This window comes from Dichomitus squalens (genome assembly GCF_000275845.1).
Source record: "Dichomitus squalens LYAD-421 SS1 unplaced genomic scaffold DICSQscaffold_1, whole genome shotgun sequence".
Taxonomy (NCBI): Eukaryota; Fungi; Basidiomycota; class Agaricomycetes; order Polyporales; family Polyporaceae; genus Dichomitus; species Dichomitus squalens.
The window spans coordinates 3,378,931-3,404,904 of NW_006766883.1; the positions used below are offsets into that span (position 1 = coordinate 3,378,931).

Sequence of the window (25,974 nt, forward strand, 5' to 3'; positions counted from 1 at the left end):
GGTCTATGCCTTACTCATCTCTTACTCATCCTATGGTGCGATACGTCGCAATTCTTTCACCATCGTATTATTCATCGCACTATGGTACATGTGACTAACCACTCTTCGATTAGTCATGGACACTTCTCTGTAGTATATAAGGACTTCAGATTGCGTCCTCCCTCTTCAGTCTTTCCTTACTGACTGAAGAGTGAGTACTTCATTATATCTACCTCTAACTTGTAGTTACTTACTTAACCTTTGTAGTCTTGCTTCAACTCTAGGTACAGTTCGTTGCTGCAATATAGTCTTTCCTTACTGACTGAAGATCTTGCTTCAACTCTAGTCGGATCTAATCCTTGTCTTCACAGCCCCGAGTTTATCAGTGCAGCTCGAAGATGGCGGGAGATAAGCAGGCAGGCGCACGCAAGGAGAGCTCGGAGACGTCGGAAGAGAGCCAGGGATGTCACAGAGGTCACCGAGCGGGGAGTCACGGGGGTAAAGCCACCAGACGTTAAGGTGCTCGGGAACCTCCGATTTTTCGTTCCCGCTTGAAGCTCCGAACGTCTGGTCACGAGACTACCATATCTGCACATCATCGCAAACCAAGTCCTGAAGGCCGGAAAACGCCGTGATAAATCGGACGAAGGCGGTGCAATGTCGAAACCGCACCCCTCGGAAAGTGAGGCTCCGAAGGCCTCGCCCGAACTGTCGACAGCAGTGAAGAGTCGACCCGTGTATTGATGTAAATCTACGTGGGCGAGGAAAGTTCTTATAGCCAAAAAATGTGATACTGCGAAGATCGGGGAGGATCGACAGTAAGGGGAAGGGGGAGAACTCTTCCAGGCGTATTGTGAGAGAGCGCACGATGGACCGAAAATTAGGCTGAGCCTGGAGGACATCGCAGAATACAAAGAGCTGCTGCCTGCGTTCTAGCTGAACATGGTTGAAGAGAACGAGGGAGCTACGGGGATGGAGTTGGCGGCAGGTGAGAGCGAGGTTGCAGAGAGCCCTGGTGTGTTCGGATGAATGATCGATGACCTTCTCGATGACCTCCCATGGAAGCGTTGGCCAGAGAGCGCAATCCCACGGGCAGCTGTGTCCGAGGTAAAACAGGAAAGGGGGCCCTATATGTCGTCCATGTGGAACAGAGAAGGAGCTGGCTCAACTCGAAAGACGGCGGGTTAGGCGCGCAGTCAGTTGAGATACGATCCTATGACATAGCCTCCGCCGCTCGGAAGTTACCGCCGCTCACTGAGCTCGAATATTGCGCGCACTACTCAGGTCTGCTTGTGTTCCCGATCACTACAGCATATATCCTAGCAGGACGACCCTGACCACCTCTTACCCGCCCTGAGGTGTAACACACAGGCCTTCGAAGTGTTACGGCAATTCACGTTTCGATCCGCTCGCAATGGCCCAATGCTTCAAGTTCCCGAGGCATGGAAGCGAAGGACGTCCGGGCTGTTACGATATCGGTCGTATGTTCACTCCCAAATTACCCGATTGATAAGACCGATGTTCCGAAGAAACCAAGGCACGTGTCGTCCCATCTTCGAAGCCACCGACATGCTGGTCCCTCGCGGAACAACCGCAGCACACTTGGACCTTGGGCGGAGCACCACGCCGCGGTTCTCGGGCATTTGTGTTTGCGTGAACGGCGTGACGGAGTTCCAACTCATGCCTATATCATTCCGAGTCCTCTCCTGCCCAGAGCCCTCCTAACTCATACGAGTGTTCACCGATGGTATCGTACCCCGTCATGGTCACTGCGTCCAGTCAGTCCAATCTGTCTCGCGTCATATACATCTCCCTGCTGACGGGTGATCTGGTGCCTGATCATGTCGCAGGCGAAACGTGTATTGAAGGCCTGGTGCCCACCGACGCCAAGATTGATCGCCAGCGGAGTAAGCCGTCCTCACGTCTTTGGAATGATATATGATCCTAGTCTTTCTAAGACCCCTCTGCTGAAAATGAGCTAGAAATTGGAGAGGGCAGCACTCCCGAAGGTACGTGCCAGCTTCCAGCGAAGTTCGAAGCCGTCCATGCATGAATCATAATCTTGTCGGTAGGCCAGTCTCCCCCATATACTCCCCCACAAGAGAACCTCCTTCATCCCACATGCACTTGTCCACGCCGTCGGGAGCCCGTGAACCAAACAGAGACAGCGACGACAAGCCCGCCTGATGGCACGGACTGGAAGAAGGTTGCCAAAGTGGTCGGCGGGGTTGCCTTGGTAGGCGCCGCAGTGCCCACACTTGCTGTCGCGGGTGTGGCAGCCGCGCTTCCAGTGATCGGCTTCGGTACTGGGGGAGTCATTGGTGGTGGGTAGCACTGTCCCATTGCGAGCGTCATATCCTTGTTCACCTCGAGACTTACTTGCTAGGATCCATCGCGGCTGGCATCCAGTCCACACTTTACGGAGCGTTCACGGGCGGACTGTTCTCCGTCTTCCAATCTGCAGGTGCGACCATCGTCGCGCCAGCCGCTCTTGAAGTGGTCGCGGCTGCCGGCGCCGCGACCATCGGCGGTCGCATGATTGGTGCTGCAGCTGAGGAAGAGTCTGAAGAGCGTGAGAGAGATGTTAATGGGAGAACAGACACACGTGTGGATTGCGCGTGTGCGCAGTGTGTTTGCGACGCGTTTTGTGCATGTGCGTGTCGGAAGTGGCAGCGGCGCCGTCTAGATGAAGAAACACTCCGTACTTAAGGATGGACTGTGAAGCACGAGTTGGCTTATGAAGCTATATGTTGGCAATCTTGTTATTTGTGTGACACCAAAGTACGCATGCTGTCGCATCGAAACGGTTCTCGTCAGTGTCAACATTTATCCGTGTATGTCTTGACGCACACTGGTACCTGGGGATGTAGGGGCAGGAGAAGTAGTTGCGGTTATGTCGAAACAGAGTGCAGGGGATGCACAGGATTGAACAGGGAGGGCAGCGACAGGGATAGCGGATTGGATGAATCACTGATAAGTATACTGGGATATTGGTAAGAGAGTACAGCCATATGACGAAAAGCGAAGGTGATAAAAAGATGTCGAACACGAGGAGCTGTATGTATCGGCTAATAATGCCTATCTCTGTCCATCCCATCCTCATGGGCGCACGGGTGTTGATGACAACTGTAACAGCGAGTAATAATATACAAAAATGGGGAGTGCAAAAGAAAGTCGAGCGTCCGCGCAGTGCGACAACACATGAAAACACAACAAGACATACTTTTCCTCCCCTAGCTTCATCCACTCACCGCGCGAACGCACTCGGGGGCGGCACCTCCTTCCTCTCCCTATCTTTCTTCCCGAAGATGTTAGGTGCCGTGAGACTCAGCTTCCTCGTTGCGCGCTTCCAGTTGTTCCCAGTCGAGCTACTCGAGCTACTGCTGTGCGGCACGACCGGCGTGTCGCCCACCCCGCCCCCTCCCGACCTCCCAAAGCTCAATGAAGTCGCGTAAGGGTCTGGTTCTGAGTACGCTGAGCCTGGCGGACCGGGGCGCGCGTGCCCGTGTGTATGCGAAGTGTGGTTTGAATGCGAATAGGTCGTGGAGGAGTATTGGGAATCGGATTGAGAGATGCGGGCTGGGGGTGGGACCGAGTCTGATTGAGCTTCTCGTTGTCGTTCTCTCCCGCTGTCGCCCGCCGGTGTGGATGGGAGAGGAGGGAGGGACGCCTCTTCTGGCTGGCGAGGTGACCCGTCGGCGGCGTCGCGCTCCTTCCGTTTCGGCGGAAAGAACGAGTCCGCAGCGGTGCCCTTCCCGGGCGTCATGGGCGACCCAGGTAGCGTGGGCAGCGGGGGTGGCACACCCACGCCTGAGTGGTAGCCCCTGGAGGACGATGTCATGGTCGCGCCCGCAGTCGACGGACGGGGAGGCAGCTTGGAGGAGGCGTTACCCGACGCGCGCTTCTCGCGTCTGACGCTCTTCGATAAATCCGGGGCAGACTTCTTGTGTGAAGAGGGTGAGAACGGAGGGTCGGTCCGCGACCCGGAGGCGAATGGGGGCACGGGCGAGGACGGGATGGCGGGCGAAGACGTGCCCGAGATCGCCGCCTCGGACCCACGCCGGCCGAGCCGGGATAGGGAGGGCGATGCGACAGGCATCGTCTCCTCGCGGGTGCTCTTCCGGCGGAACCACGTGCTCGACTTCTTCTCGGGAGTGCGCTCCTTATCCCTCGTCGCGGCCGTACCATTCGGAAACGCGTAGCCCTTCGAGGGGAGGGGAGACGACGGTACGGATGGCACGGTTTCGTGCGTGCTGGTCTCGGTCGTGGACGCCGTAGCAGTCGTTTCTGTCGTTTGTGGTCGACGCGTTCTCGGGGACGCGGGTGTCGAGGAGAGGGGAAGGAGGTTCGCAGAGGAGTCGGTAACACTGCGTCGGTATCCGTCCTTGCCGTTCGGGGTCTTGAGGCGGAGCGAAGGAGTCTGGCGAAGGGTTTTCAGCGCCTTGCCAAAGGTGCCATGACTATGTTTCTCCCGAGAGGGAGACATCGGACCGGGGGTCGGCGGTCCATCTGGCACGGATACGACGAGGTTGGGGTAAGAAGGTGTAGGGGCAATGACGGGCAACGAGTCGGAGGTGTTATTGGTTGAAGATATCGGTTGCGCCGCCCCAGGCGTCGGTAGAGGGGAATCACTCTTATCTGATAAGTTAAGGTCATCGACCGAAGAATGCAGTCCAGGAGGTCTCTGAAGAGATGGTGAAATAGGGGTATGGCTTTGTTCGCTCGGCTCAGTGGTTGCGATACCGACGGGCTTGCCAGGGACGGAGCCGAGGTCTGTTGTCGCTCTAGAGCCGGGGGGAGGTGATGCGGACTTGAGACCGAGCGCAGCAAGGTCGATGTCTACAGCTTGATAGTACAATACGTAGGCCGTTCCGCTGTTGGAATCGCCGAAGTACTTAGGGATGTCGGACTCTTTGACAGTTGAGACGCTGTCATCGTCAAAGAGTGTCCATACTCCCCTTGCCTTTATGATAGTAACATAGTGCCCATGGTGCGGGCCGCTGCAAAGGGCAGAACAGAGTGAGCAGGGCGAACAACGATGGTCTCTGCAACTAGTATACATACTTTCCAATGTGCACAACGATCGCGAAGAGCTCGTATAACCGGTCGGGATCCTCCGCGTCGTCCACAGTATTGAATAACCGAAGCTCTAACGGGAACGCTACGCGATACGCGAGCTTGATGTACTTGCCGAGATCCTCCTGATACTTGAAGCGCTTCAAGTGCAGGGCAAGGACGTTCGGGAGCTTCTTGATCTTCATTCTACAGTTCGGGGGTATTCAACGACCACGCCGCTTATCGAAGAGGAACAACGCACCTCTTCTCGGCCTCCTGAAGGTCGCAGCAAGAGTCGCAGAAGAACTTGTTCTTCTGGCACAGCATCTCGCTCGCGCTGAACTGCCTGAGACATGCGGTCACGGATGAGTTCTGCTCGATGTCGATAGAGAGGTCGATGAACGACTCGTCGCGGGAGGAGACAGTTTCACATGTTAGACAGCGCGTCTCGCTCGTCAAGACACCCTCGAACAACCTGTGCACAATAGTCGAATGGTATGCTGTGGCCTGCGCCGTCGACGTCGAGGGCGCGGGCTGTGTGGACAGTGTCGCTATCGATGTGGACACTTCACGAGGGACATATGGGTCATTCCGAACTCAGGCAGGACATAAGAATAGGATGCACTCACGGTCCTCGCCCGACTTCTCTACCCCATTCGCGTTAGACCCGAGCTTCCGCCCATCGTCCTCCATGTCCTCCATTATCCTATTCAGGAGGTAGTTCAAAAATTCGTGCGCATCCTGGTGCTGAGCGGGGCGGAATATCTCGTTCAGCTCCTTAAGCTTGTCGATGAACGCCTTCGGTGCCACGGTGCCCTTGTCCGCCGGGTTCCTGCTGATGTGCAGGAAGAGGGAACGGAGGGCTGAGAACAGAGTCGGGGGTGAAGGCGGGATGGGGATCGCGGGCGGCGCATGGGGATTGACTGCGGGGGATTCGGAGACGGAGGACGTGCGGATGGGCTTCTTGCGCGAAACAGTGGGGGTCTGCTGGGGATGGCTTGGGACGGGTATGGGTATGGGAGGGACGGAAGGGAGCGGCGGAATGTCGGGAACGGAAGGGTCTGGATATTGGAGGAGAAGTTCGCGAAAAGGACCGCAAAAGTAGAGGGCCTGAAGGACGGAGTTGGCATAACTGAAACAAGGATAGATTAGCGAGAGGTCTTCAGTACTGCGTCGGAGACCCGTGGATGTGATTGGAGAGTTGGAGGGGACGAGTGTCGTCACAATATCGGAAAGAAAGTCCGATGACTTTCATAGCTCTCAGCCGCAAGAGCTGGACGTGATGACGCCGAGCACGGAGAGAAGCAGGTTCGTCGGTTTCCTACCGCAAAGGTCGGTGCTTGGCGAAGGGCGGCTAGCTCTAGCTCACTGATAGTCGAAATAAGGGCGGCGGTGCGGAGAAGAGCGCGGCCAAGCCGATAAGAGGGGTCATAACGGTGGCAAATTTCGATAGACAGCGGACACGATCGAGAGCATCTCGAGGGAGTGTTTGGGTATGATGCGATGTGGGATGGGAGCGCGCGAGAGCAATGATCACTCACCAAGTGTTGCCAAACTGAAAGATGTTAATATCATGCTAAGAATAGCAGCGAAGCAAGGTGAAGACTCACATTCTCGAGACCAAAGAGCTTCGCGTCTGCAGCGGAGATGATCGGAGGCTGCTGGACGACGACGGGGGCGGGAGCGGCGGGCGTTTGGCTTGTTCCGAAGGAGATCCATTTTTTCATGGCGGAGGTGGGGATTCAAAAGCGATCCCGAGCCAGCCAGAGTGCAGAGAAAGGCCGCAATTGGTGTGGGCTGCGGAGGACGAAGGAGTGGACGGGCGAGAGGTTGGGCGAGAGAAGGCGGCAGTACTTGTGACGCTCATCCGCGCAGGCTGAGCGCTCACCGCTGAGCAGTGTCCGGGTCCGCGCCGCCCGTCCGCCAGGCACACGCCGCCGACTCCGTGTGCCAGCCAAACCCAAGCACTTCCTCGCCGCTTCCTAAGCACTCGCATCTCCTCCCAACATCCAAACCACACCACTATACTCAATGCCAGGCGTATGACAATGTCTACAGACCGACATACCCATGTTCTACTCGGGACCGCGCTGTAATAAATTCAACGTGCCTGGTGCCTGCCGGGTATTCTACTCACAATATCAGACGTATCCCACGCACTCCAGGCTGTAGTCAAGCCCATTCCTCCATGATTTGTCGCGAGGTCTTTGCAGGTCCACTAATATCATGGGGCCTGTACAAAGCGATCCGATATCTTCGGCCTCCAATTGCTGCACAATCTACTGACAACTTGGATCATTTCCATCATCGGGTCGGTGGCGTAGTTGGTTATCGCATCTGTCTAACACTATGTGTTTGGGCGCACAGAAGGTCCTCAGTTCGATCCTGGGCCGACTCATTGTTTTTTGGAGATTGCAGCTATGAACGAAGACGCTGTTCCGGACTATGCTTGTCTGTGCTCCTCCAGGAGTCTCTCACTAGCTCAAAACCGCGCTCTGTTTATGACAGAAGACGCACATCGGCCGCTTCCCGCGGGGAGCCAGATGTGGCTGTGCTATAATTGCGATCACAAGCGCCAAGACCATAGTTTAGCCGGCGGACGTCGGGAAGAAGTTCGAAGAGCCTTCTGTCGCTTTCTGCGACCAAGTCTCTAACTACATTGTCTCTGACTGAGACCCATCGAACGGCAAAATCAAAACCTCTGCTTCCCCACCGAGCTCTGAATGTTCAAATGTACCCCAACAATACTGCATTCTCGATTCACGGTAAGCCGCCACGGCCCACCGTCTGCTCTCACCATCATTCCATCGACTCACAGCCCCTGCGCAGATATCTCTACTTTTACCAGACGTGTTATGTAGCGATGCCAGGTATTGACCGTGCTATATGCTCCGCTTCGATTCTGACATGTTCCTGTGGGGTGCTACAGCAACCGTGCTTCAAACGTGTAGATGCCATTGGACCCGGTCACCCGTGGACTGCAAGCGTCTGAGCTAGCCTGCGTATACCTCGTTGCAACGACTCTAATTTTCGAAGCTGATGCTCTGATAAGCCATGCTGCATCCACTCAACAGTTCAGCGTGTAACAATGCTTCTGAAGACACCGGGTCATGAAATTTCAATTGCACGGTATCAGCATGAATGCGTGTCCAATGTGGACAAGTGCATCGAGCGTTGACACTGGCCAGTGCTGCTTTCAACTATTTAAGGCGTGGCGCAGTGCGTAGTGAGCTTACGGCTACACGTGAGCCTGTTATGGTACACCGCAAGAACGTGCACGGCGTGAGCGTGAGAGGACCCTCCCATGATCCTTCCTATCTCCTAGACTATGGACACCAGGTATGTGGACAATATATCGTGTTTACCACATGCTGGGTCTACGAGAGTTAAGTGTTTGAGATGGGTATGTCGGGATCTACTCTATTCAAAGTCGGACAGAAGGATGTCGATCTCAACATGTACGGGCCACTGCTGCCACAAGCGATGCATTGTGTATCAATCTCGGAGGTGCGCAGACCCCTCTAGATTACGGCGAAGAGCACGACTGGTCTAGAAGCCCTCGAATGGGTCCAGTGATCCATCTGACAATGACAGGCTTCCCGTATGTCCGGATGATGAGATGATGGAGTCTCGACCTCGTTCCTCCCCGGCTTGACCACGTCTCGTTGTACGTTTTGGCCCACGGGACTTTGACATATCTTCAGGATGTGCGCACATCTGCGACGTTCAACGAGAAGAACGCACAATGCGGTATGAGACTCATCTAACATTCACTTCACAATCACCCTTCCCACCGCAGATGCCGCGTTGACTGAAACCTTCCTGAGCGCCGCACTCGTTCGGCATGTCATACTCCCACAGCGCAGTCTTCGAATTGCGAAAGCCGAGATACATTTCTGCAACGTTCAAACGAGAGCCAGGTCTCGCCTTCTGGTAACTTACCAAACGTCCTGCAATTCAGGTGGCAAAGGTAGGCATCAGTCGGAAATATTCTGCTTCCAACTGATGGTTTGTACTTCCCAGGATCTCGCCTCTTCACTCGAGGATGCTTCGTTGCCACTCCCCAGACTCGCAGTCTCTCACGCTCGGAACATGCACTTCCGCGGCGTCATACTGGAAGCTAGAAGCGACCTCGTCCCATGGTATGCGTGTTCAAGCGTGTATCAGGCATGCAAGTGACTTCGACTTAAACCATGGTTAGCTCTAGAATCCGCGCCTGAGGTGTGCGGCAATGCGCCCAAACAGGGCTGCGACATATCCACAACTCTCGAATGTATATGACCCGCTGTGCCGATCACAGCACTAATGTGGAATGCTTTACCCCAGAGGTTCCGTGGAGTCTGCAGCGCGTATATGTCCACCATGATGTTAGAAGGTCGCTCCTAGTGTCGTTGGTAACTTTGTTCAGCAGCAAATCCTCGTGGGCAGGACCATATATGCCGACGAACGCACATTCGACTGATGGCGACTATACGTCTACGGTCTTCAGGTGTTCTATTCGTCCACTTCGGTTGCAAGCCACGACTATCCCTGCAAGCAGGAACATGTTTGACTTCAGGACCCTACAAGGTACACTCTCTCGTCTGCCAGTTTCAGTCAAACCCCCGGCTATGCCAATTGTAAGGATGCCTTCGAGAATTATGTGTCTACATTTGCTGATTAGTACTAGGACGAGGAGTTGGGTTCCATCGGGCAGACGGGTTACTACGAGGGATGGACGGAGTGCGCGGATGCACTGCGGGAACGCGACGAAGACAACGTGAAGGCAATGTCTGATGAACTTGACGCTTTTCTGGCATTTGTGAGTACCGGGGGCCTGAGATGAATAATCTCACTCTACTGATGGTTTCTCCTCAGTCTGGCATATTCTCGGCTGTCATCACCCTGTTTGTAGGCCAAAGCGTTACATCGCTTCAACCCGATAATACTCAGGCTGCTGTCGATATCCTTCGGACAATCTCTCAGCAGATCGGGAACCAGAGCGCCGCCACCGTGGGGTTGAAGACGGAGCCTTTTCAGAGCAGCATCATCGACATTGCCTTGAACGCGCTGCTTAACGCGGGCCTGCTCTGCAGTCTCATCGCGTCTGGCATGAGCCTATGGGTCAAGCAGTGGCTCCGCGAGTACGTCCTCGACGAGCCCTCCCTTCCACGCAGCCGCGTTCGAGTGCGCCTTTACCGATACCATGGCCTTCGAATGTGGCACATCCGAGGAAGCGTTGCATGCATCTCGATCCTTCTACAACTCAGCGTCCTCCTCTTCTCCACTGGCGTCGTCATGCTCGCTCACAAATTGAACACTACGCTCTCCTGGATCCTGCTCGCGCTCAATGGCGCATGGTGGGCGGTGACGTGGGGCTGTGCCATCGTCGCTGCAGCCTCCGCCAATTGCCCATACAAGTCGCCCCTCTCCAGGGCGATTTTCCGCCTCGGATACCATTTCCGACAAATCTTCGGCAGCCGCGTCCGCTTCCTCAGGGAGTCAAACTTCGGTAAATACCCTACCTTCGAGAAGAGGGAGCTGGAGAAAACAGAGCTTCACTCTACGAAACTGGAGCTTGAGGCCCTCACATTTGCCAATCGCGAGCTCTGGGGCAGCGACCGGCTCACACGTATCAACGAATGCTTCAGGGAGTTCAAGGCCCGGGAGCGACCACTTGCGTTGAAGCACATCGAAAAGATCCTCCGCGCTCACTACTCTCTCGAGACAAGCGCTGATACATTCGAGTGGCCGGGTCAAGACCGCTTGGTCGCCACTGCTGATAAAGTGGTAAAGCAGCTCATGCGGATATGGTGCGATATCTTCGTGGAGCATTACGGCGAGAAGGCGCGTGTTCAGTCATTGTACCGGCTCTTCTATAGCGTGTCACAGGGAGAGCAGCACCTGTCCCACACTCATTATGCGCAGACGGAGGAGGTTGCTTGCGGCAGGCCCAAAGTCAGAGGGAAGTCGCCCATTATGTCGGACGGCGGGGTGACCGTGTCAGTAGTTCCCGTAAATCCATGTGCCATCGCAGACTAGGTTTCTTTCGTGCCAGTGATGCATTGTCTGTTGTTTACTTGTAATTTCTTTCGCTTCCCGTATGCAGCTGTGTAGCGACTCGACTGTAATCTATATGTTTTGCCCGTCCTCCCCGTGACTGCTTGAATATTACAGATGTGTTGCTATGATATCCGCAAACAAGGAGGCATACGGGAGGTTGCCAAACTTGCTGGCCAGTAAGATCAGAGACAAGAAAGCTGCACCGGTGAGGCTGATCATCATTTTGTCTGTCACCGGGCCAGCGGAGTCCACTTAAAACCTGCGGACTGAGTAGCATCGAACCATCGGAAAGAGAGAGCACGGCAAAATCAAATACTATTCGGGGGAGACGGAGCTTGTCGCACTTCTCCACGTCAACCGCAAGCACTGGGTAAGCGTGCGGCTCAACAGCGTGAACAAGTGCTTCAAGGAAGTGAAGAACAAGTCGAAGGCATTGGAGACTGCCGAGCGGATCTTCTCGGACGTGTACAAGTACAGCGAGCTCGAGAGGCTGCCACACGCCCGGCAATGACAGGAACTCGTGGACTTGATCAAATTCTGGACGGAGATCGATGAGAGACATCATTCCGAGATAGAAGGCCAGGAACAGGGACAGTCGAGAACACGTACCTGAACGGTCTGAACCGGGGGATTCGGCGTTGGGAGTTGGGAATCAGATCCCTAGTAAACCTTTGGTGGGCGCGACGAGTCGCGGTACGGGCGCTGTTGGACATGGCATGCCGTCGCGTTTGTAATCGATCTAAACCATTGAGCGCGAGTCCCGTGAAACCGGGCGACGAAGAGGGGAACGGAAGTGCTGAGACGGAGAGGAGAGGAGATAGAGATCGTGTTCGAATCACTGTTCGATACTATATAATAGAGTTGGATGCTGATCTACCAGATGAGCCCCATCGTGTATGCGTCATTTGCCAAATATCGCATTCATTGGGTTTGGGCTGAGCTTGTTACGACACAAATTCACATACCGTACTAGCCCATACTGGTGGCAAATGTAGCAGATTCAAGCTCGAGGTTAACGTCGACGGCGGCTTACAGCGCCAAGGGCGCTTGATACACGTGGGGCGAGAAGCTGCGTCCATGGACTTTGTCGATTCGGACGTGCTCCTCCTCTCCGCAGCCACCGACGACTCGTCTCTTCCTTCTTCCACTCCTGCAATGACCCAAGACCTACCGTCTTCCTCCGGCTCGAGGCGAAGGCCCGCAACCTCAGATGATCGCCCTCAGACTCCACCTCGTCCTTCCGACAGTCGAGAAATTGACCCCGCCACTTTCTACGGCACAGGATCCTCAAAGCTCGGTTCCTCCAGCACTTCTTACATTCCGCCAGAGAGCTCCTCCTTTCGAGAGCCGGTACTTGTTGTTGAGGAGCCCATACCCAAAGACCCTCCCAATTGGATGCCTTCTAACACCTGGGGCGATCCTAATAATGAATGGGAGAATCTCAATACCTTCGACAGCTGGGGAGAGACAGGCATAGCTCGCAAGATCAAAATAGATGGAAGGGATGAGTCCGAAGAGCTGCATTGGTACGATTCCTCCCTTCGCACTTGGAAGGCGCGGCCAGGTCCGGGTGTCCTTCCACCCCTCCTTGCCGATATGCTCCATGACCCAGACCATGCACTCTACTCGGTGAGCGCTCAGCCACATCCTCCCCTCGTCTCGCCTCCTCCATCACACACTCCGAGCGCGGACGAAGTCCGGACCGCGATCCCCCATCCCAACGCGTACTTTTGCCGGGAACATAACGGATGGGTCCTACTGCTGTGGAAGTCATCCACCGTCCTGCCGCCTTTGCACAGGAACCCGGAGACGCCACTCCCCGACCAGAACCGACGGAAGCGAACAGCCTCTTGCGTCGGCGATGGCGAGCAGCCATCTGGGCCCTCCAATATGACCCATCACTGGCATCGGTACGAGAAGGCGGTGGACGCGACCAAGTTGAACCCTCCATACGTGTACGGCGAACTCCTTCTGGACCTCTATATCTGCTGCCAATGTTCCATGTACTGCCTGGTCTCGGATGTGATACCCGGTGTTATTCCCGCACCGCTCGTCAAAGAGTTCACGCTCGACAAAATAGGCCATCCTGCTATAGACAAGACTCCTAAGGCAACTGCTGTGGCTGCTTGGGAGACTGTGTTGACGTGAGTAGGACATCGCGTTCGCGTTCGTCTCTACTGCTTGTGTCTTACCTCCGGTCAATACATTGATTCTTCAGTATAATCGATAATCGGCTGTGGAGAGACGAGACACGGGCGCTGCCTGTAGGAAGACCTAGGTTCCAGACAAAAATTGGTTGGAACGGCCATGTGTAAGTTGGGTGGATCCCGATGTCCGACCGCGCATCTGCTGACTGAACACAGCGAGCAAGTCTTCCAAGTGTTGGGGTTTCCCACGGACAAGCTCGCGCAAGGCGATAGCAACACGCAAGAGCTCACTCTACAACCGCCACCCATCGATCCTTCTACAGCAGAAGGAAAGGCGTCGCGTACAAAGCTTCTCCGCGCCTGGGTTGAGCTAAGCGCGTGGCTTGCTATCTACGAGAAGGCGAACAGTGAGTAGTGTGCGCTGCGACGATGACGATCGCTAACAACGATCGCAGAGGAGGCGATGAAGGACTACAACCCCATAGTGCTTCATGTGAGGGCGGACAGCGAGCGCGATCTGTACCAGACAGCCATCGGCGCGCACGTTTCTCAGCGTCAGACTGTCTTAGATATTCCTTTTGAGCTCCTATACTGATGAATTCTGCAGTCTCGCGCGGGCACCTGCCTGACATCTTAGCATCGTACACCGCATTGGAGCCATCTTGGAAGACACTGGGCATGACCCCAAGCACGTATACATGGGGTAGGCTCATCCGCAGCACCTGATTGTGGTAATGGTAGCAGTGCGCCTTTCTGACTTGTATCGCCTGTGCAGAGCTTCTCGCCTTCGCGTACCTCGCGCAATGCAGATGCGACCCTGCGAACACGATGACGTACTTCGCCCATCTACTCACTATCGTGAACACGATGCTGAGCCTCCACGTGAACGTTCCGGGCGAGCTCCAGGGTCTAATCGTCGAAGAGCGCGAACGGTACCGATTTACCCCGGAAGACTATGCGAATGCAGCGCGCCTGCTCGGCTTCGGACGTGACAACGACCTCGGAGTCGAGCTCGATGGTGAGGTGGATGACGACTTCATCGCCCAGGCGTGGCGGAGTGCGCGGCAGCGGGCGTGGCAAGACTTCTCGGACGTGGCGCGGAAACGGGCGCAATTGAACGATGCCCTGAAAATCGTCGCGGAGCAGCGGGGTAGCGAAGCCTTGCTCAAGGTGTGGAGCGAAGAGAAAGGGAGCGGAATGTCCCCGGAGACGGCGTATCAAACGCTTTACGTGCCGAAGGATGTCGATGAGACGATGCTCTTGACGGTGTTCTCGATGCGTGTATGTGCTATTCCGTCGTTGTCTGATGTTTATGTGGAGCTTTTTGGCGTTGACGTGACTGTGGACGACCAGGTTGAGGATCAGCCGAGTCAGTCGGAAAGAATGCGCGAGGCTTTGAGCGTGATCGCGGAGGTCACGAACAGCGAAAGACTACGCCAATTCCTCGCCACTGGTAATGATCGTGAGCAACCCATTCTCTGCTGATTTTAGTCCTATCTGACCTTTGTTGAGCTGGCGACTCCACCGTCATTAACATCAGCCCCGAAATGCCAAGAGGCCTCAACCAACTGGGGAATACATGCTACCTCAACTCCCTGCTCCAGTACTTCTATACCATCAAAGACCTGCGGGCTGCGATCGCGTCACTGGCCACAGCGGACGCGAAGTCCTTCGATGAGAAAAAGTTTACAGATGACGATTTGAAGCGCCATCGTGTTGGCGGACGTCTTGTCACACGGCGCGAGATCATGCGTTCTAAGAAGTGTACGTTTTCGTCCTCTTCCGAAGATCCCTTTGTGCTCACTCATTATCTGCAGTCGTAAACCTTCTTGCCGACCTCTTCTGGAACCTGGAATTCTGCGAGACCACCGCAGTGACACCCGCGATAGAGCTCGCTAAGCTCGCACTGGTGACGTCGCAGGACGAGGAAGAGGACGAGACTTCGGACAAGGCAGGAACTGACTCCTCAAACGATACTGACGCGACCCTCGTTGACGATATGGCGCCGCGATCGTCATTCGATCGCTCCTCTCCGCCTGCAACGCAGCTGCAGAGCCCGAAGAGCCCTACCGGGAGTGTGCTCGGAAAACGTTCCCGCGACCGTGATGGAGAGTCGGCAATGGACGTTGATACGCCCGCGCACACTCCCCCTGGGCCAAGTGCTTTGAGCCCTCCAACTATGAAGGCGAGCGGGTCGGGTGAAGAGGCTGCCAGCTTCATTGAGAATGCCATAGGGTCTTCTTCGAAGCGACCTGCGACAAGTGACCCGGATGTAGAGATGCAGGAGGATTCTTCGTTGCAGGCCCCAGGGAATGGGAAGGTGCCGCCGCCGTTGCCACCGAGGAAGGCGAGACAGACGGACGATTCAGTGATGATGTTCGGTATGCGCTGGCCTACTCTATCATGTGCGGATGCGCTGACATACTGAGGTGATGTGTAGGACGACAGCATGACGTGTCAGAGTGCATGGATAACTGCATGTTCCAGATCGAGACGGCGCTACTCGACTTTCAGGGCATGGCCACTTCCGACGACGACAAGACGAGTCCAGTAAAGAGGTGCTTTTCAGTTGTGATATCACTACTGGATCATTGCTGACGCAACCTCTGCAGGTTGTTCTATGGCAAGAAGCGGCAACGGCTGCTTTCTCTGTCTCTTAACGAAGACCCACTACACCAATCGTCAATACACGAGAAGGAGGACTTGTTCTCCCATCTTCACGTGAACGTCGCAGATGAGGGATTCGACCTGTACGACGGGCTTGCCCGCTACTTTGACGACGTCGTAGAGGTCGGAGGGCAGAAGAAGCGTATGGAAGTCTCCATCGTCGATCCACCACCCCTACTTCAGGTGCAGCTGCAGGTAAGCCCTTTTCATGCGGTCGTGATCCAGCATCTGCTCACCTTCGGTGTAGCGGGTGCAATTCAATCGCGAGACGCAGCAGGCATACAAGTCGCAAGCGTATGTCAAGTTTGGAGAGACGATCTATCTGGACCGTTTCCTCGACAGTGCAAATCCGGAGAAGAAAGCGCGCTCAAAAACCATCTATACGGAGTTGACTGCTGCTCGAGATCGCGTACAGAGGCTTACGCAGGGCAAGGTATGGTGCCCTGCATATGCTCCCATAATGTAAGCGGCGCTGACGCCCTGTATAGCATGCGCCGTTCGCATCCGCCTTCGCCAACACCGTCGACTATTTGTCCAAGCAGACAGCCATCAACCTTCCTCCGGACGACGAGCTCCTAGTATCGCTGTCAAGCGAGGAGTCGCTCATTGAGGAGCAGCTGCGCACCGATCGCGAGAAGATGGCGACGCTGAAGCAGCAGATCGAGGACACTTGGAAGGACGAGACGTCGGCGGCGTACGAGCTCACATCGGTGTTCATCCATCGCGGGTCATCGCCGTCGTGGGGCCACTACTTCTTTTACTCGAGAAATCTGCCTGACCGCCCCGATGAGTGGTTCAAGTACAATGATTCGGACGTTAGCGCGGTGTCGAAGGACGAGGTTCTCGCTGATACGACGGGGTCGACGGCAAATCCGTACATGGTGAGTCTCTGTCCGATTCAGGCGGCGGCGTTTCCCAACAAGGTCCTTGTACTAACCCTAACTCCTCGCACAGCTTGTCTTTGTGCGGAAGGGTGTAGATGTCATCGACACCGTTCACCGATTCAACCCTGACACCCTGCAAGAAGAGGAGTGAAGGGGAACACCTTGCGCCGCGTCCTCACGCTCCAGTATCTCCGTACTCTTCAGCACTCTAGTCACTTACTCGTCTCGAGCCGAACGCTCCCGCTTACTTTTGACTTGCACATCCGCCCTATTTGTAGCTCTGCATACATCACGATCAGCAGTAGTGTAGCATCATCACGCATGTTTGGTTCCATATATACTATTATGATCGAATTTGGCGAACCAAAGCTGTATCTATTCGTTCCTCTGATATTCCTTGTTTCAACTTCATATCCTATGATCTGACGGGAGGAACTGGCGGTTCCAAACGGTTTTTTGCATCTGACTTCGGCCGACGAAGATCGTTCGCAACTCGTGAACATAGATAGGAATTGCTAGCTAAGTACAAACATATGACAGCGGAAGACTACGGAAATACACAAACGACTGGACATAACATGGTAGTAGTACAGTTTATTCGGAGCAGATAGCAATGAAAGCTTCAGGCGAAGAGGGACTCATCTCCGTCAAGGGTGAGCTGGTGGATGCGGTCGGAGCCACCTTCGTGCTTGAGTCTGCAGTGGTGCGTTAGTTTCTGATCAGACTGTTTGTGAGAGATAGAGACTTACTCTGCGGAAGCAGAGATCTCTGTGGGCTGGTCAGCGTTCTTCTGGGTCCAGAGGAACTTAGTGGTAGGCTGTTCAAAGGCGGGAGTTAGAGGTAGGAATATGCACCTACTCGCTCCGGGACGTACCTTGCTAGCATCGCTTTGAGAAACGAAGTTGGCGCTGTCTGGGTTCCACCTCTTCTGGAGGGCCAACAAGGCGGTCTTCAACCCCTCCTTGTCTACCTCCTTGCCAGCCACGATGCCAGTGGCGTCGCTGGTGAAGTAGTTATTGAAGCGTGTGCTGAAGAGGTCGACGGGCCCATGGCCGAGGCGAATACCGTGAAGCTGAGGAGGTTGGTTGAAGTGGATGTAGGGTGAGTTGAGAAGAGTGGTGAGCTTCTCCTGGACGAAGTCTGGGGAGGATGCGGACATGGCGGAGAAAGGTCGTTGACTCGGATCGAGAGCAGAGGCAAGTTGGTATGGACAGGCGGACGAGGAGGCGAGGGAGGATCTGAGGGCGGACGAAGCGAGGATGAGAGCAAACGGTAAACGGGCTATATACACCATCCAAACAACGATTCGAATGCACTCCTCTGCACTTTATATCATTCAGTCGACTGCGCAAGACATGTCGCAGGAAGGAGTCCGATGACGTCAGCCGGCCACTCGGCCCGGGCACTGCAGGTCGACGACAGTCGGCGATGACCAGCCTGAGTCCATAACTACTTAGTACTCCTCCTTCTCAGAGCTACCTTTACTTATTCCACCCGCAGTGATCTCGACCCGGTCTCCGAACCCAATGATATCCAACAAGCACTCGGTACTAGACCGTCATCGCCCCCTCGACGCTCATCACTCTTCTCTGGCGAGCTCGACCCCTTGGACCATGATCGTAGTCAGTTCTCGACGCTCATTACTGACTGACAGCATGCCAAGCAGCATGCGCATCCAATGAGTGCTGCTGCTGAGAACGTGGTCGTCTGCAGACAAGGCATACTCCACGTCCTCTGTCTACTCCCATTGTTTTCTTCCATTTGCTCCAGACGTCCTGACATGCCGGCCATATCTACCGAGCTATTCTCTTGCTCAACTATCTTACTAGAGAGTGAGTCCCCACCTGCAGCCTTCGCGACCATTCTTGCAAGGTACTGGCCGAGGCCAAGTTGTACGCTCGAGTTCGTCGCGCGACAGCTTCTAGCTTCGAGGGCAGGGTTGGACGTGATGTCCGGCATATCTATAGGTTCGTCCGCCCTTAGATGATCGAGCAGCATAGAGAATTAACCGATTTGTTATGGCCGACATATGACTCCATGACCTCATTTCTAGTAGACGTAGCCCAACACGACGCGAACGCAAGCTCGGGATTTCTTGACATGGTACCTCCGCATATTGTCACTTCGCCTCCCTTATCATTGGCGGACATCATCCCAGTTGTTGTATTCCTTGTATTTTACTTGGTTTTCGTGGCTGTGTTGGTCTTTCTTGATCCCGAAGCGTGTAAAGCCATGGAGGTATGAGCTGCGACTATTTCTGGTGCTATTCGAAGTCTAACGAGACGAACTCGCCAGGAAACTGTGAACAACATGTGGAGCCAAAGAGGTACGGAGTTCTCAATGCCTCCTTATGTGTGAATATTCCTGCAGGCGCCGTTCGTCCTGATAGTGTGTCGAGGTGTGGATTATTAGGGAGGACATATTCGTATTGTATTCCAGCGAACATGGCATGGCCATCTTCCCGTGGAAAAGCTCATTCGCGCGTAGCATAGGCCGCTGGCGTATGCGGGTCTCATGTAGCAGTACGAATTCAGGCCCCATGCGGGCGATGATCAGGCCGCCTGGGACAACGCTCAGGAGAGAAGCTCTGCAGGCATGATCCATGAGGAGGGGAGGAGGAAGGTGCGTGATGCACGACCACACCTGAACCTTGTCTGACGGATCGAAGCACAGTCGCGGGATCGATACCTGGATTACAAGTAGCGTGCTATATAACACTGCCCAGAGTCCTCGAGGCTTGTCTCCCCCTGCCTCTCCCCCCAACTACTTACGCTCGTCCAACCGTTATACTTAGCATCTCTCGACCATGCCAGCCATCCCAGTAGATTTCTCACTGCTCGACCAACTTAAGCGTGGATCTGTCCAAGCTTCGCTGGAGATACCAGAAATGCGTACGTCGACACGTTGTCTGAGCCGAAGGCCCGAAGATGACACTGACGACCACTCCTTGCATCATAGCATCCCTCCCGAGTGGAGACGCGGTCGTAGATTTCTTTCGCAGGTTATACGAAGGTGCGTTCGAAGCACTCTCGGTCTCCAGCCTATTCTCTCCTACGCCAAGGTTTTTCGTTCAACGTTCGCTCTCTGACATATTCTTCGTCGGACAGCAATGGTCCAATTTTCCATGCAAGCCGCGAACGATGCTACCCAGTTCGCGAAGGAACATCCCGAGGAGTGCAAAACTGTAGCGATCGTAGTGTTCGCCGTAGTGGCAGCAGTCTTAATTTGGGTCCTCTTTCCGGTGCTGCTCAGCATTATTGGCACCATTGGAGACTGTGTCTATTCTTTCGTAAAATGTGTCTTTGCTCTTGGAGATATTTTCTTGCAGGGTAAGTACGAGCGTATTATTGGTGCAGCCTCGAAGTGACACATCTCAAAACAGTGGTACATCTGCTCCTGACGCGCCTCGAGGCATGTATTTTGTCCTGCGCTGGATTTACTCGTCGAGGGGTCAGGAGTGGTATGGCATAAACATAATGTGCAGTTTCGTGACACGTACTCATTTCCCTTGATAGGTTCGGCCGCAGCTCGCATACAGGGGGCCGCATATGGGGGATCTACCACCGGGGTATTCTCCAAGTTTCAGTCTCATGGAGCGACTGGGAGATAAGATGGTTAGCTGAACTCTCGTTTGCCGCCCTCGCCTGGCAGGTCCGAGGATGGCCTACCGGTAGAGCAAGCACGACTTTTTTTGGGAGTATGTATATAGAGTAGCTAGTCGTCTGTCCTCTAGCTAGCGTGTGTCGATTTCCAATCCCTCAATCTCAATGCATACACGAGACGTAATGTGCCTGACGTTTCGTGCACAAAGTGTTGGAATCCTGGCGTCAAGATGGCGAGCTCGCGGAACGAGCGCCGCAGGTCCCGCCGCCCCGACGGATACCCGCACCCTCATCTACCGTCTTGTATTCCGGTATATAATCCCCATTGTATCTATTGTGTACGGTACGCGTTTGCACCGGCCAAACGCGAATCTCATTTGAGCCCTCTTGCCCTTGAACTTCTACACAAGGCCACATCCACGAAGTTGCCGATGGCAATTCTTGTGCTACTCGATCTACGGACCCGAGGCTGCTCTATCCTTAGCTTCTAACCGTCCGGGTGTTCCCTACGTCTTCTTGGTTAATACACATCCTCGACTTCGCCGAACTTCTGGTGTGCCCCAGTAATGCATGGGACTTACCACTGGTGGTGAGATAGAGGCTGAAGAAAGGGAAGAGTCGTGCCTCACTGAGTAGGACATGTGCCCGGTCCCACAAGCTCAAGGTTGCGTGCAGGTCGGCCTTGCGACTCGCTCTCGGAAAGAAGTCGTCTACCGCAGCACTACGAGGAAACTCTATCGCTCAATCAAGCACTGGCGACAAAGTAGCGGGGCTCTCAATGCTTTTAAACCCCACGGGAGGGTGGCATCCCTTTCTGACAACCCTGTCGTACTCTCTCTTTCGTCCCGACTTCCTACGCTCACTGAAACTATACGCCTCAATCAACGCTATTGTAGCCGCCCTTGTTGTTGAAGACCCCTCTGAAAGGTACTCAGAATACAATATATCTTTATGTGAATGATGCCTGACTGCATGTTCGGGAATGATCCTGCGCAGATATCGTTGCCTGACTCGCAACCATGTCGATCGCAGTTGCCTGTGTCGCCTGGCTTGCTACAAAGGTCGTGCCAGTGGGACTGTTGGCAACCGTTTTCGGGGCCGGGTCTTTGTGGTTGGTTGGATTCAGACATGGCGGTATTGCACGAGGTGCATACTCGGTATTTTCCTGCAGTGCTCACCAGCCGTGCTCATTCTACCACCGTAACACAGGTACCCTAGCGGCCGCGATACAAAGTGCCATATATAAAGGACGGACCACAGGCGTATTCTCCACGTTCCAGTCTTTGGGAGCAAGACTCTTACGGCGAATGTTTTTCAAGTTCTGGTAGAGGGCGTCCGACTCCGATCCGATGATCGTGCACAAAGCGTTACGCCAGGCGATGGAACTCGTCATTGCGGAAGATTGGGATATATGTACAATATGTTGTCCGTTATGCGTTCCCTCTAAATGTATGCGTCTATGATGTCAAGGAGCAAAGACGAAAATATGAACAGTATCAGCTGACATGCCAGGAAGCAGAAAACAAAATGAGTCGTACCACAAACGTGCCGGGATAGGGGCGCCTGCGAAGTCAAACACCGCGATCCTGGTACTGTTCGCGTACCCAATGCACAGCCGCCCGATCGTTTCGTCCCATGCGACGGCAGAGACGTGGTCGAGATCAGCGAGCTCGAGGTTGAACTGATGGCTGACACGAATGCGGCTCGATTCCTCAAGGACGTCGGACTGACCGTCTTCCTCGTTGTCTTCGCTACCTTCGTCTGCGTCTTCCTCGTTGTCTTCGTTACCTTCGTCTACGTCTTCCTCAGGCTCCTCGTCATGGTCGTTCACCTCCTCGTCGTGAGCGGCGTCGTTCGCTGGCACATCCTGACTCCCAACAGCCTGTGCTTCCACTGTAGCAGGTGGCTTGTCGAGCAGGCCTTCATCCCAGACCCCGCCGAGCATGCGAACCTGGAAAGATCTCGCCTTACTCCCTTGACGCGGAACGGTGTAGATGACAGGCCGAGTCGACCCGAGAAGGATGCGGTGCTCGTACAGGTCATTCAGGCTCTCCATCCCTTCCGGCAGCGGTTCCGTCTCGATAAACGGGTCGTCCTCGGAGAGGATGTAGATGTACCGCGTACTCGGATCAGCGTCCGCGTTAGAAGTAGAAGAGGCAGGAATGGGTTCCGGGAAGAACGTACTGAAGACTAGGCCATACGAACGATCCGCCTGAACGAAGATTGTGATAGGAAGGGGCTTTGTTGGAGACGTTGGCTGCAACTCCGCGCGTACGCTCACATCGTTCTTTAGCGCCGCGCCCATTCCGGGCTGGGTGATCCACACTTTGTGCCAGAAGTTCCAACCTGCGTCGTGCACGGCCGTCCGCGAGGCCGCATCGCAAGTCAACGAGGCCCCGTCTATGGTATACTTGACGTCATAGAGCTCCGCGAAGTAGTACGGTCCAGTGAGGATTTCCCCTGGCGGAAGGTCGGCGAGGTCGGCGGCGACTTGCAATGGATCGGGGTCCTCGCCTGCGCGGCGGACGAGAAGGAACTGGTGCTGAGACGGTACGAAGGTGAATGCCACGATGGCGTGTGCCTGCATGCATACATCAGCTGGAGGAGCCCTTGGGGTACAAGCAGAGACTGACGAAGTTTTGGTAGGAAGGGTGCGGTGCGCAGTACATAGTGCACCCCAGACCTCCGTCGAGATTCTTGTAAACGATGCGGTCGGGGTGCTTGAGCACCGCAACGAGGGGAATGCCGTTCCGGTCCTCATCTATGATAGGGTTGCTCATGCGCGCGCGCGATGTGATCTCGGTGAGGACCTGAAACGGGCGATCCTGCTGCAGCGCGCGCGTGCGGTACTCTTTGGGATCCCAGGGCTTGTCATTGTCGAAGAGAAGCTCCAGAGATTGGAGTGGAACGTGCATGACGGCACATTCGTACTTGACTTTGGCAGAGAACCAGTCAGAGTCAGGCGCAAGACGGTTGATATCGAATCTGAACATCAAGCAGTGAGTATATGCGTGCTATGAGCAACGGTTATCATCAAATAGCTCACTCATCCTTGAAGCTTTCTCTACGATAGTTCCTGCGGATATAGGCGATTGCGATGCCGGGCCGGCCGTGAATGGACAGGTACTTTGCGCGCAGATGAAATGCCTTCGACGGGGTCGTGAGCCTAGCGACGGGGAATCCCATGGAGTAGTTAAAGTCGGACGTGTAGACCTCGATACAGTACCGCATTGGGTTCCGGTCCGCGACGGTCGCGACGAGGTAGTGCCCTCCAGGGAGTAGTGCCATCTCGAGAACCTTCCGCTGCGCTTCGATCTCCCACCGGCGAAAATGCTGGGGACGGTGTTGATCCCACCGTTTCGGTAAGGAGAGTGAGCGGGTGAGCAGGCGCTCGGCTTCGATCTGGGAAATGTTCGCGAGGGAATAGCGCTCGGTGGGCGGAACGGGTGGGAGTTGACGTTCGGTGTGGGTGAGGACGCGTTTCCAAACGGCAGGTTCGTTAGAACATCGTCGCAACTGATTGCTAACCTGCATATGTCGTGAGCTGCACCTGTGATCAAACGACATGAAAGAACACGGCTCTCACCTGGCGCACGGAGACGATGTCCTCTAGATTCAAATCCGGGAGGATGTTGTCGAGTATGATATCGTCATTGAGGATCCTTTGAGTAGCATTTTGAGCAGCGTGACCTAGGGCGGTCATTTTGTGCGTCAAGATGAAGGATTTGGCTATGCGTTGATCAGTGTTGTTCAATGAGCTGCTGAGCTGGCCCATGGAGGACGGCGGCAACGAAGGGCAGGCGGTGACGAGTCGCTAGCAATTTTGTTATGTAGGTCTCATATTAGGACCCTGAACGCGTACAAGGACAGTCTTGTACTCGATACAGCTTGCACGTCATCGAAGTCCTGAAGTATAAGGCGGCGGCAGATGCCGAACGAGCGCCTGCACCGGTTATTCTGCGCTCGCGGTAAGAACTAGACGACTGACATAATGGATTAATCGTGCACAGCATGAAAGAGTACAACTATATGCTATTTAGAACTTGAACACCTACGTGGGATATAAGGACAACGTTCAGGAGCGTGACCGGCAGAAGAGACGTACCTGGTCCTCGTTGTAGCCGAGCTCCTTTAGGACTCCGCTGAGAGCACCTTGTTTCATGCCTTCCTTCTTGCCAGCAAGTGCATTGACTTGACCAGGAGGACCTACAGGGCACTGATCAGATGAGAGTATGAAGATAGAGACTGAGGCGTACCACAAACGAAAATCTTGGTCTTCTCGCCGAGGTCTGCCGGGGGAATGTGTTGCGCAATGAGTTCCTTGTTGATGTAACCAACGGGACCTAGGGAAGGCACAACGAATGAATTGTACCGCATAAAAAAACCCAGACATGCAAGCACGAGCAATCGCACCCTTCCAATCGCTGGTCTCTGGCTTGTCAATGGTGTAAACGACGTTGAACGTCTGGGGATATTTCTTCTTGAGCGCGTCAAACTCCTCCTTGAGGAGGATATCCTTCTCAGTCGCGTTAGCGAAGATGAGGGTGAAGCGCGTCTTGTTGGAAGGATCCTTGAGGGCGTAGTCGAGGATCTGGTACATGGGCGTGCTGCACGGTGTAGTGAGCGCGTAGACTTGGGGGGATTACGTGAGTGTGAATGACATGCTTACATGCCGCTGCCGCCGGCAATCATGCCAACCTGGTCGAACTGGTTGACTTTGGTGTGGTGTAAGCACGAGGGCAGTGCAAGCCAGGGATCGAAAGGGAACGTACTCTTGTATTCGAACTTGGGAATGGGCCCCTTGATGGCGAGGGACTCGCCAATCTTGAGGTCGTGGATGTACTTGGACATCTTGCCCTGGTCATAGCGTTTGATGAGGAACGTAAGCTCGCCAGGGAGGTCGGAGGGAGAGATGGGGGTGTAGGGACGGATGACGGGCTTGCCCTTGGGGTCGAGAAGGGGGTTGGGAGCGTCGTCTGCAGACTTGACGACGACACAAGAAGCAATGGGAAGGAGAGAAGCGGAGTCGGGAGGGAGCTCAAAGATGTACCTGAGAGGAGGGTGTCGGATGGAGAGGAAGGAGATGGGAGATGTGAAGACGTACTTTGCAGTGTTGTGATTGTAAGGCTCGACCTTCTTGAGCTTGAAGTCCTTGAAGTTCTGGGGGTCGAGGGGGCTCTGGTCAGAGATTTTGGGCTTGAGGGAGGCAGAGGCGGTGGGAGAGCGGTCGAGGTAGAGGTAGCCGGCAATGCCAACAACACCTAGAGATGAAAGGTGAGAAGATGATGTGAGAGGACGGTGGGGGGATAGATACCGCCGCCAATGAGCCAATACGGGAGGTTGCTCGACTTTGTGGTCGTCGGAGGGGCGGTAGAGTACCGCCTGGCGTTTTGGAGCTGAGGGAGGTCAGAGAGGAAGGAGGGGAGGAGAGATGAAGAGACGTACGGCGGTACGAGCGGTGAACGATGCGCGAACGAAAGACATGGCTGCTGCAAACGTCGACAGCGCTGGTCGACAGCGCTGGTCGGAAACTGCAGACGCCGCCAGCGAGCGATGACCTCATTGGCTCGCTGATGCCCGACTCCGAGTCGAGACTGA

General features: G+C 54.8%; 8 protein-coding genes and 1 non-coding gene across 9 annotated transcripts; 4 read left to right on the forward strand and 5 right to left on the reverse strand.

Moving 5' to 3' along the window:
* Nucleotides 1-1,728: 1,728 nt before the first annotated feature.
* Nucleotides 1,729-2,748, forward strand: DICSQDRAFT_151729 (uncharacterized protein). Its single transcript, XM_007360811.1, has 5 exons — nucleotides 1,729-1,757; nucleotides 1,830-1,886; nucleotides 1,938-1,988; nucleotides 2,052-2,303; nucleotides 2,366-2,748. Exons 1-5 carry the CDS (start codon nucleotides 1,742-1,744, stop codon nucleotides 2,686-2,688), a joined length of 699 nt encoding a protein of 232 aa, XP_007360873.1. The 5' UTR covers nucleotides 1,729-1,741; the 3' UTR covers nucleotides 2,689-2,748.
* Nucleotides 2,749-2,857: 109 nt separating this feature from the next.
* On the reverse strand, nucleotides 2,858-6,164 carry DICSQDRAFT_151730 (cysteine proteinase; the record flags this gene model as incomplete). The annotated part of the gene is made up of 5 exons (XM_007360812.1): nucleotides 2,858-4,979; nucleotides 5,044-5,241; nucleotides 5,297-5,600; nucleotides 5,664-5,957; nucleotides 5,984-6,164. 5 exons carry the CDS (start codon nucleotides 6,162-6,164, stop codon nucleotides 3,227-3,229), a joined length of 2,730 nt encoding a protein of 909 aa, XP_007360874.1. The 3' UTR covers nucleotides 2,858-3,226.
* A 1,179-nt stretch (nucleotides 6,165-7,343) lies between these two features.
* On the forward strand, nucleotides 7,344-7,432 carry DICSQDRAFT_t4. Its single transcript has one exon. It is a non-coding gene; the product is annotated as a tRNA-Val (tRNA).
* Nucleotides 7,433-9,876: 2,444 nt separating this feature from the next.
* On the forward strand, nucleotides 9,877-10,332 carry DICSQDRAFT_47870 (uncharacterized protein; the record flags this gene model as incomplete). The annotated part of the gene is made up of 1 exon (XM_007359864.1): nucleotides 9,877-10,332. A coding segment is annotated over one exon (456 nt), but the record flags the coding sequence as incomplete, so codon positions are not given.
* Nucleotides 10,333-12,255: 1,923 nt separating this feature from the next.
* On the forward strand, nucleotides 12,256-17,190 carry DICSQDRAFT_77246 (cysteine proteinase). The gene is made up of 14 exons (XM_007360813.1): nucleotides 12,256-13,220; nucleotides 13,295-13,387; nucleotides 13,440-13,630; nucleotides 13,679-13,777; nucleotides 13,831-13,926; nucleotides 13,999-14,504; nucleotides 14,577-14,685; nucleotides 14,736-14,987; nucleotides 15,041-15,604; nucleotides 15,664-15,781; nucleotides 15,836-16,085; nucleotides 16,138-16,323; nucleotides 16,379-16,771; nucleotides 16,845-17,190. The coding sequence occupies exons 1-14, from the start codon at nucleotides 12,472-12,474 to the stop codon at nucleotides 16,923-16,925; spliced, it is 3,687 nt and encodes a 1,228-aa protein (XP_007360875.1). The 5' UTR covers nucleotides 12,256-12,471; the 3' UTR covers nucleotides 16,926-17,190.
* Nucleotides 17,191-17,396: 206 nt separating this feature from the next.
* DICSQDRAFT_47878 (uncharacterized protein) lies at nucleotides 17,397-17,933 on the reverse strand (the record flags this gene model as incomplete). Its single annotated transcript, XM_007359865.1, has 3 exons — nucleotides 17,397-17,469; nucleotides 17,524-17,591; nucleotides 17,649-17,933. The coding sequence occupies 3 exons, from the start codon at nucleotides 17,931-17,933 to the stop codon at nucleotides 17,397-17,399; spliced, it is 426 nt and encodes a 141-aa protein (XP_007359927.1).
* A 977-nt stretch (nucleotides 17,934-18,910) lies between these two features.
* On the reverse strand, nucleotides 18,911-19,378 carry DICSQDRAFT_143017 (uncharacterized protein; the record flags this gene model as incomplete). The annotated part of the gene is made up of 2 exons (XM_007360814.1): nucleotides 18,911-19,019; nucleotides 19,194-19,378. The coding sequence occupies 2 exons, from the start codon at nucleotides 19,376-19,378 to the stop codon at nucleotides 18,911-18,913; spliced, it is 294 nt and encodes a 97-aa protein (XP_007360876.1).
* A 2,242-nt stretch (nucleotides 19,379-21,620) lies between these two features.
* Nucleotides 21,621-24,151, reverse strand: DICSQDRAFT_177101 (uncharacterized protein; the record flags this gene model as incomplete). The annotated part of the gene is made up of 5 exons (XM_007360815.1): nucleotides 21,621-21,833; nucleotides 21,922-22,957; nucleotides 23,010-23,361; nucleotides 23,423-23,904; nucleotides 23,963-24,151. The coding sequence occupies 5 exons, from the start codon at nucleotides 24,149-24,151 to the stop codon at nucleotides 21,820-21,822; spliced, it is 2,073 nt and encodes a 690-aa protein (XP_007360877.1). The 3' UTR covers nucleotides 21,621-21,819.
* A 42-nt stretch (nucleotides 24,152-24,193) lies between these two features.
* DICSQDRAFT_177102 (cytochrome-b5 reductase) lies at nucleotides 24,194-25,860 on the reverse strand (the record flags this gene model as incomplete). Its single annotated transcript, XM_007360816.1, has 9 exons — nucleotides 24,194-24,427; nucleotides 24,482-24,582; nucleotides 24,633-24,719; nucleotides 24,790-24,983; nucleotides 25,046-25,091; nucleotides 25,149-25,426; nucleotides 25,481-25,637; nucleotides 25,691-25,772; nucleotides 25,822-25,860. The coding sequence occupies 9 exons, from the start codon at nucleotides 25,858-25,860 to the stop codon at nucleotides 24,413-24,415; spliced, it is 999 nt and encodes a 332-aa protein (XP_007360878.1). The 3' UTR covers nucleotides 24,194-24,412.
* Nucleotides 25,861-25,974: the final 114 nt, after the last annotated feature.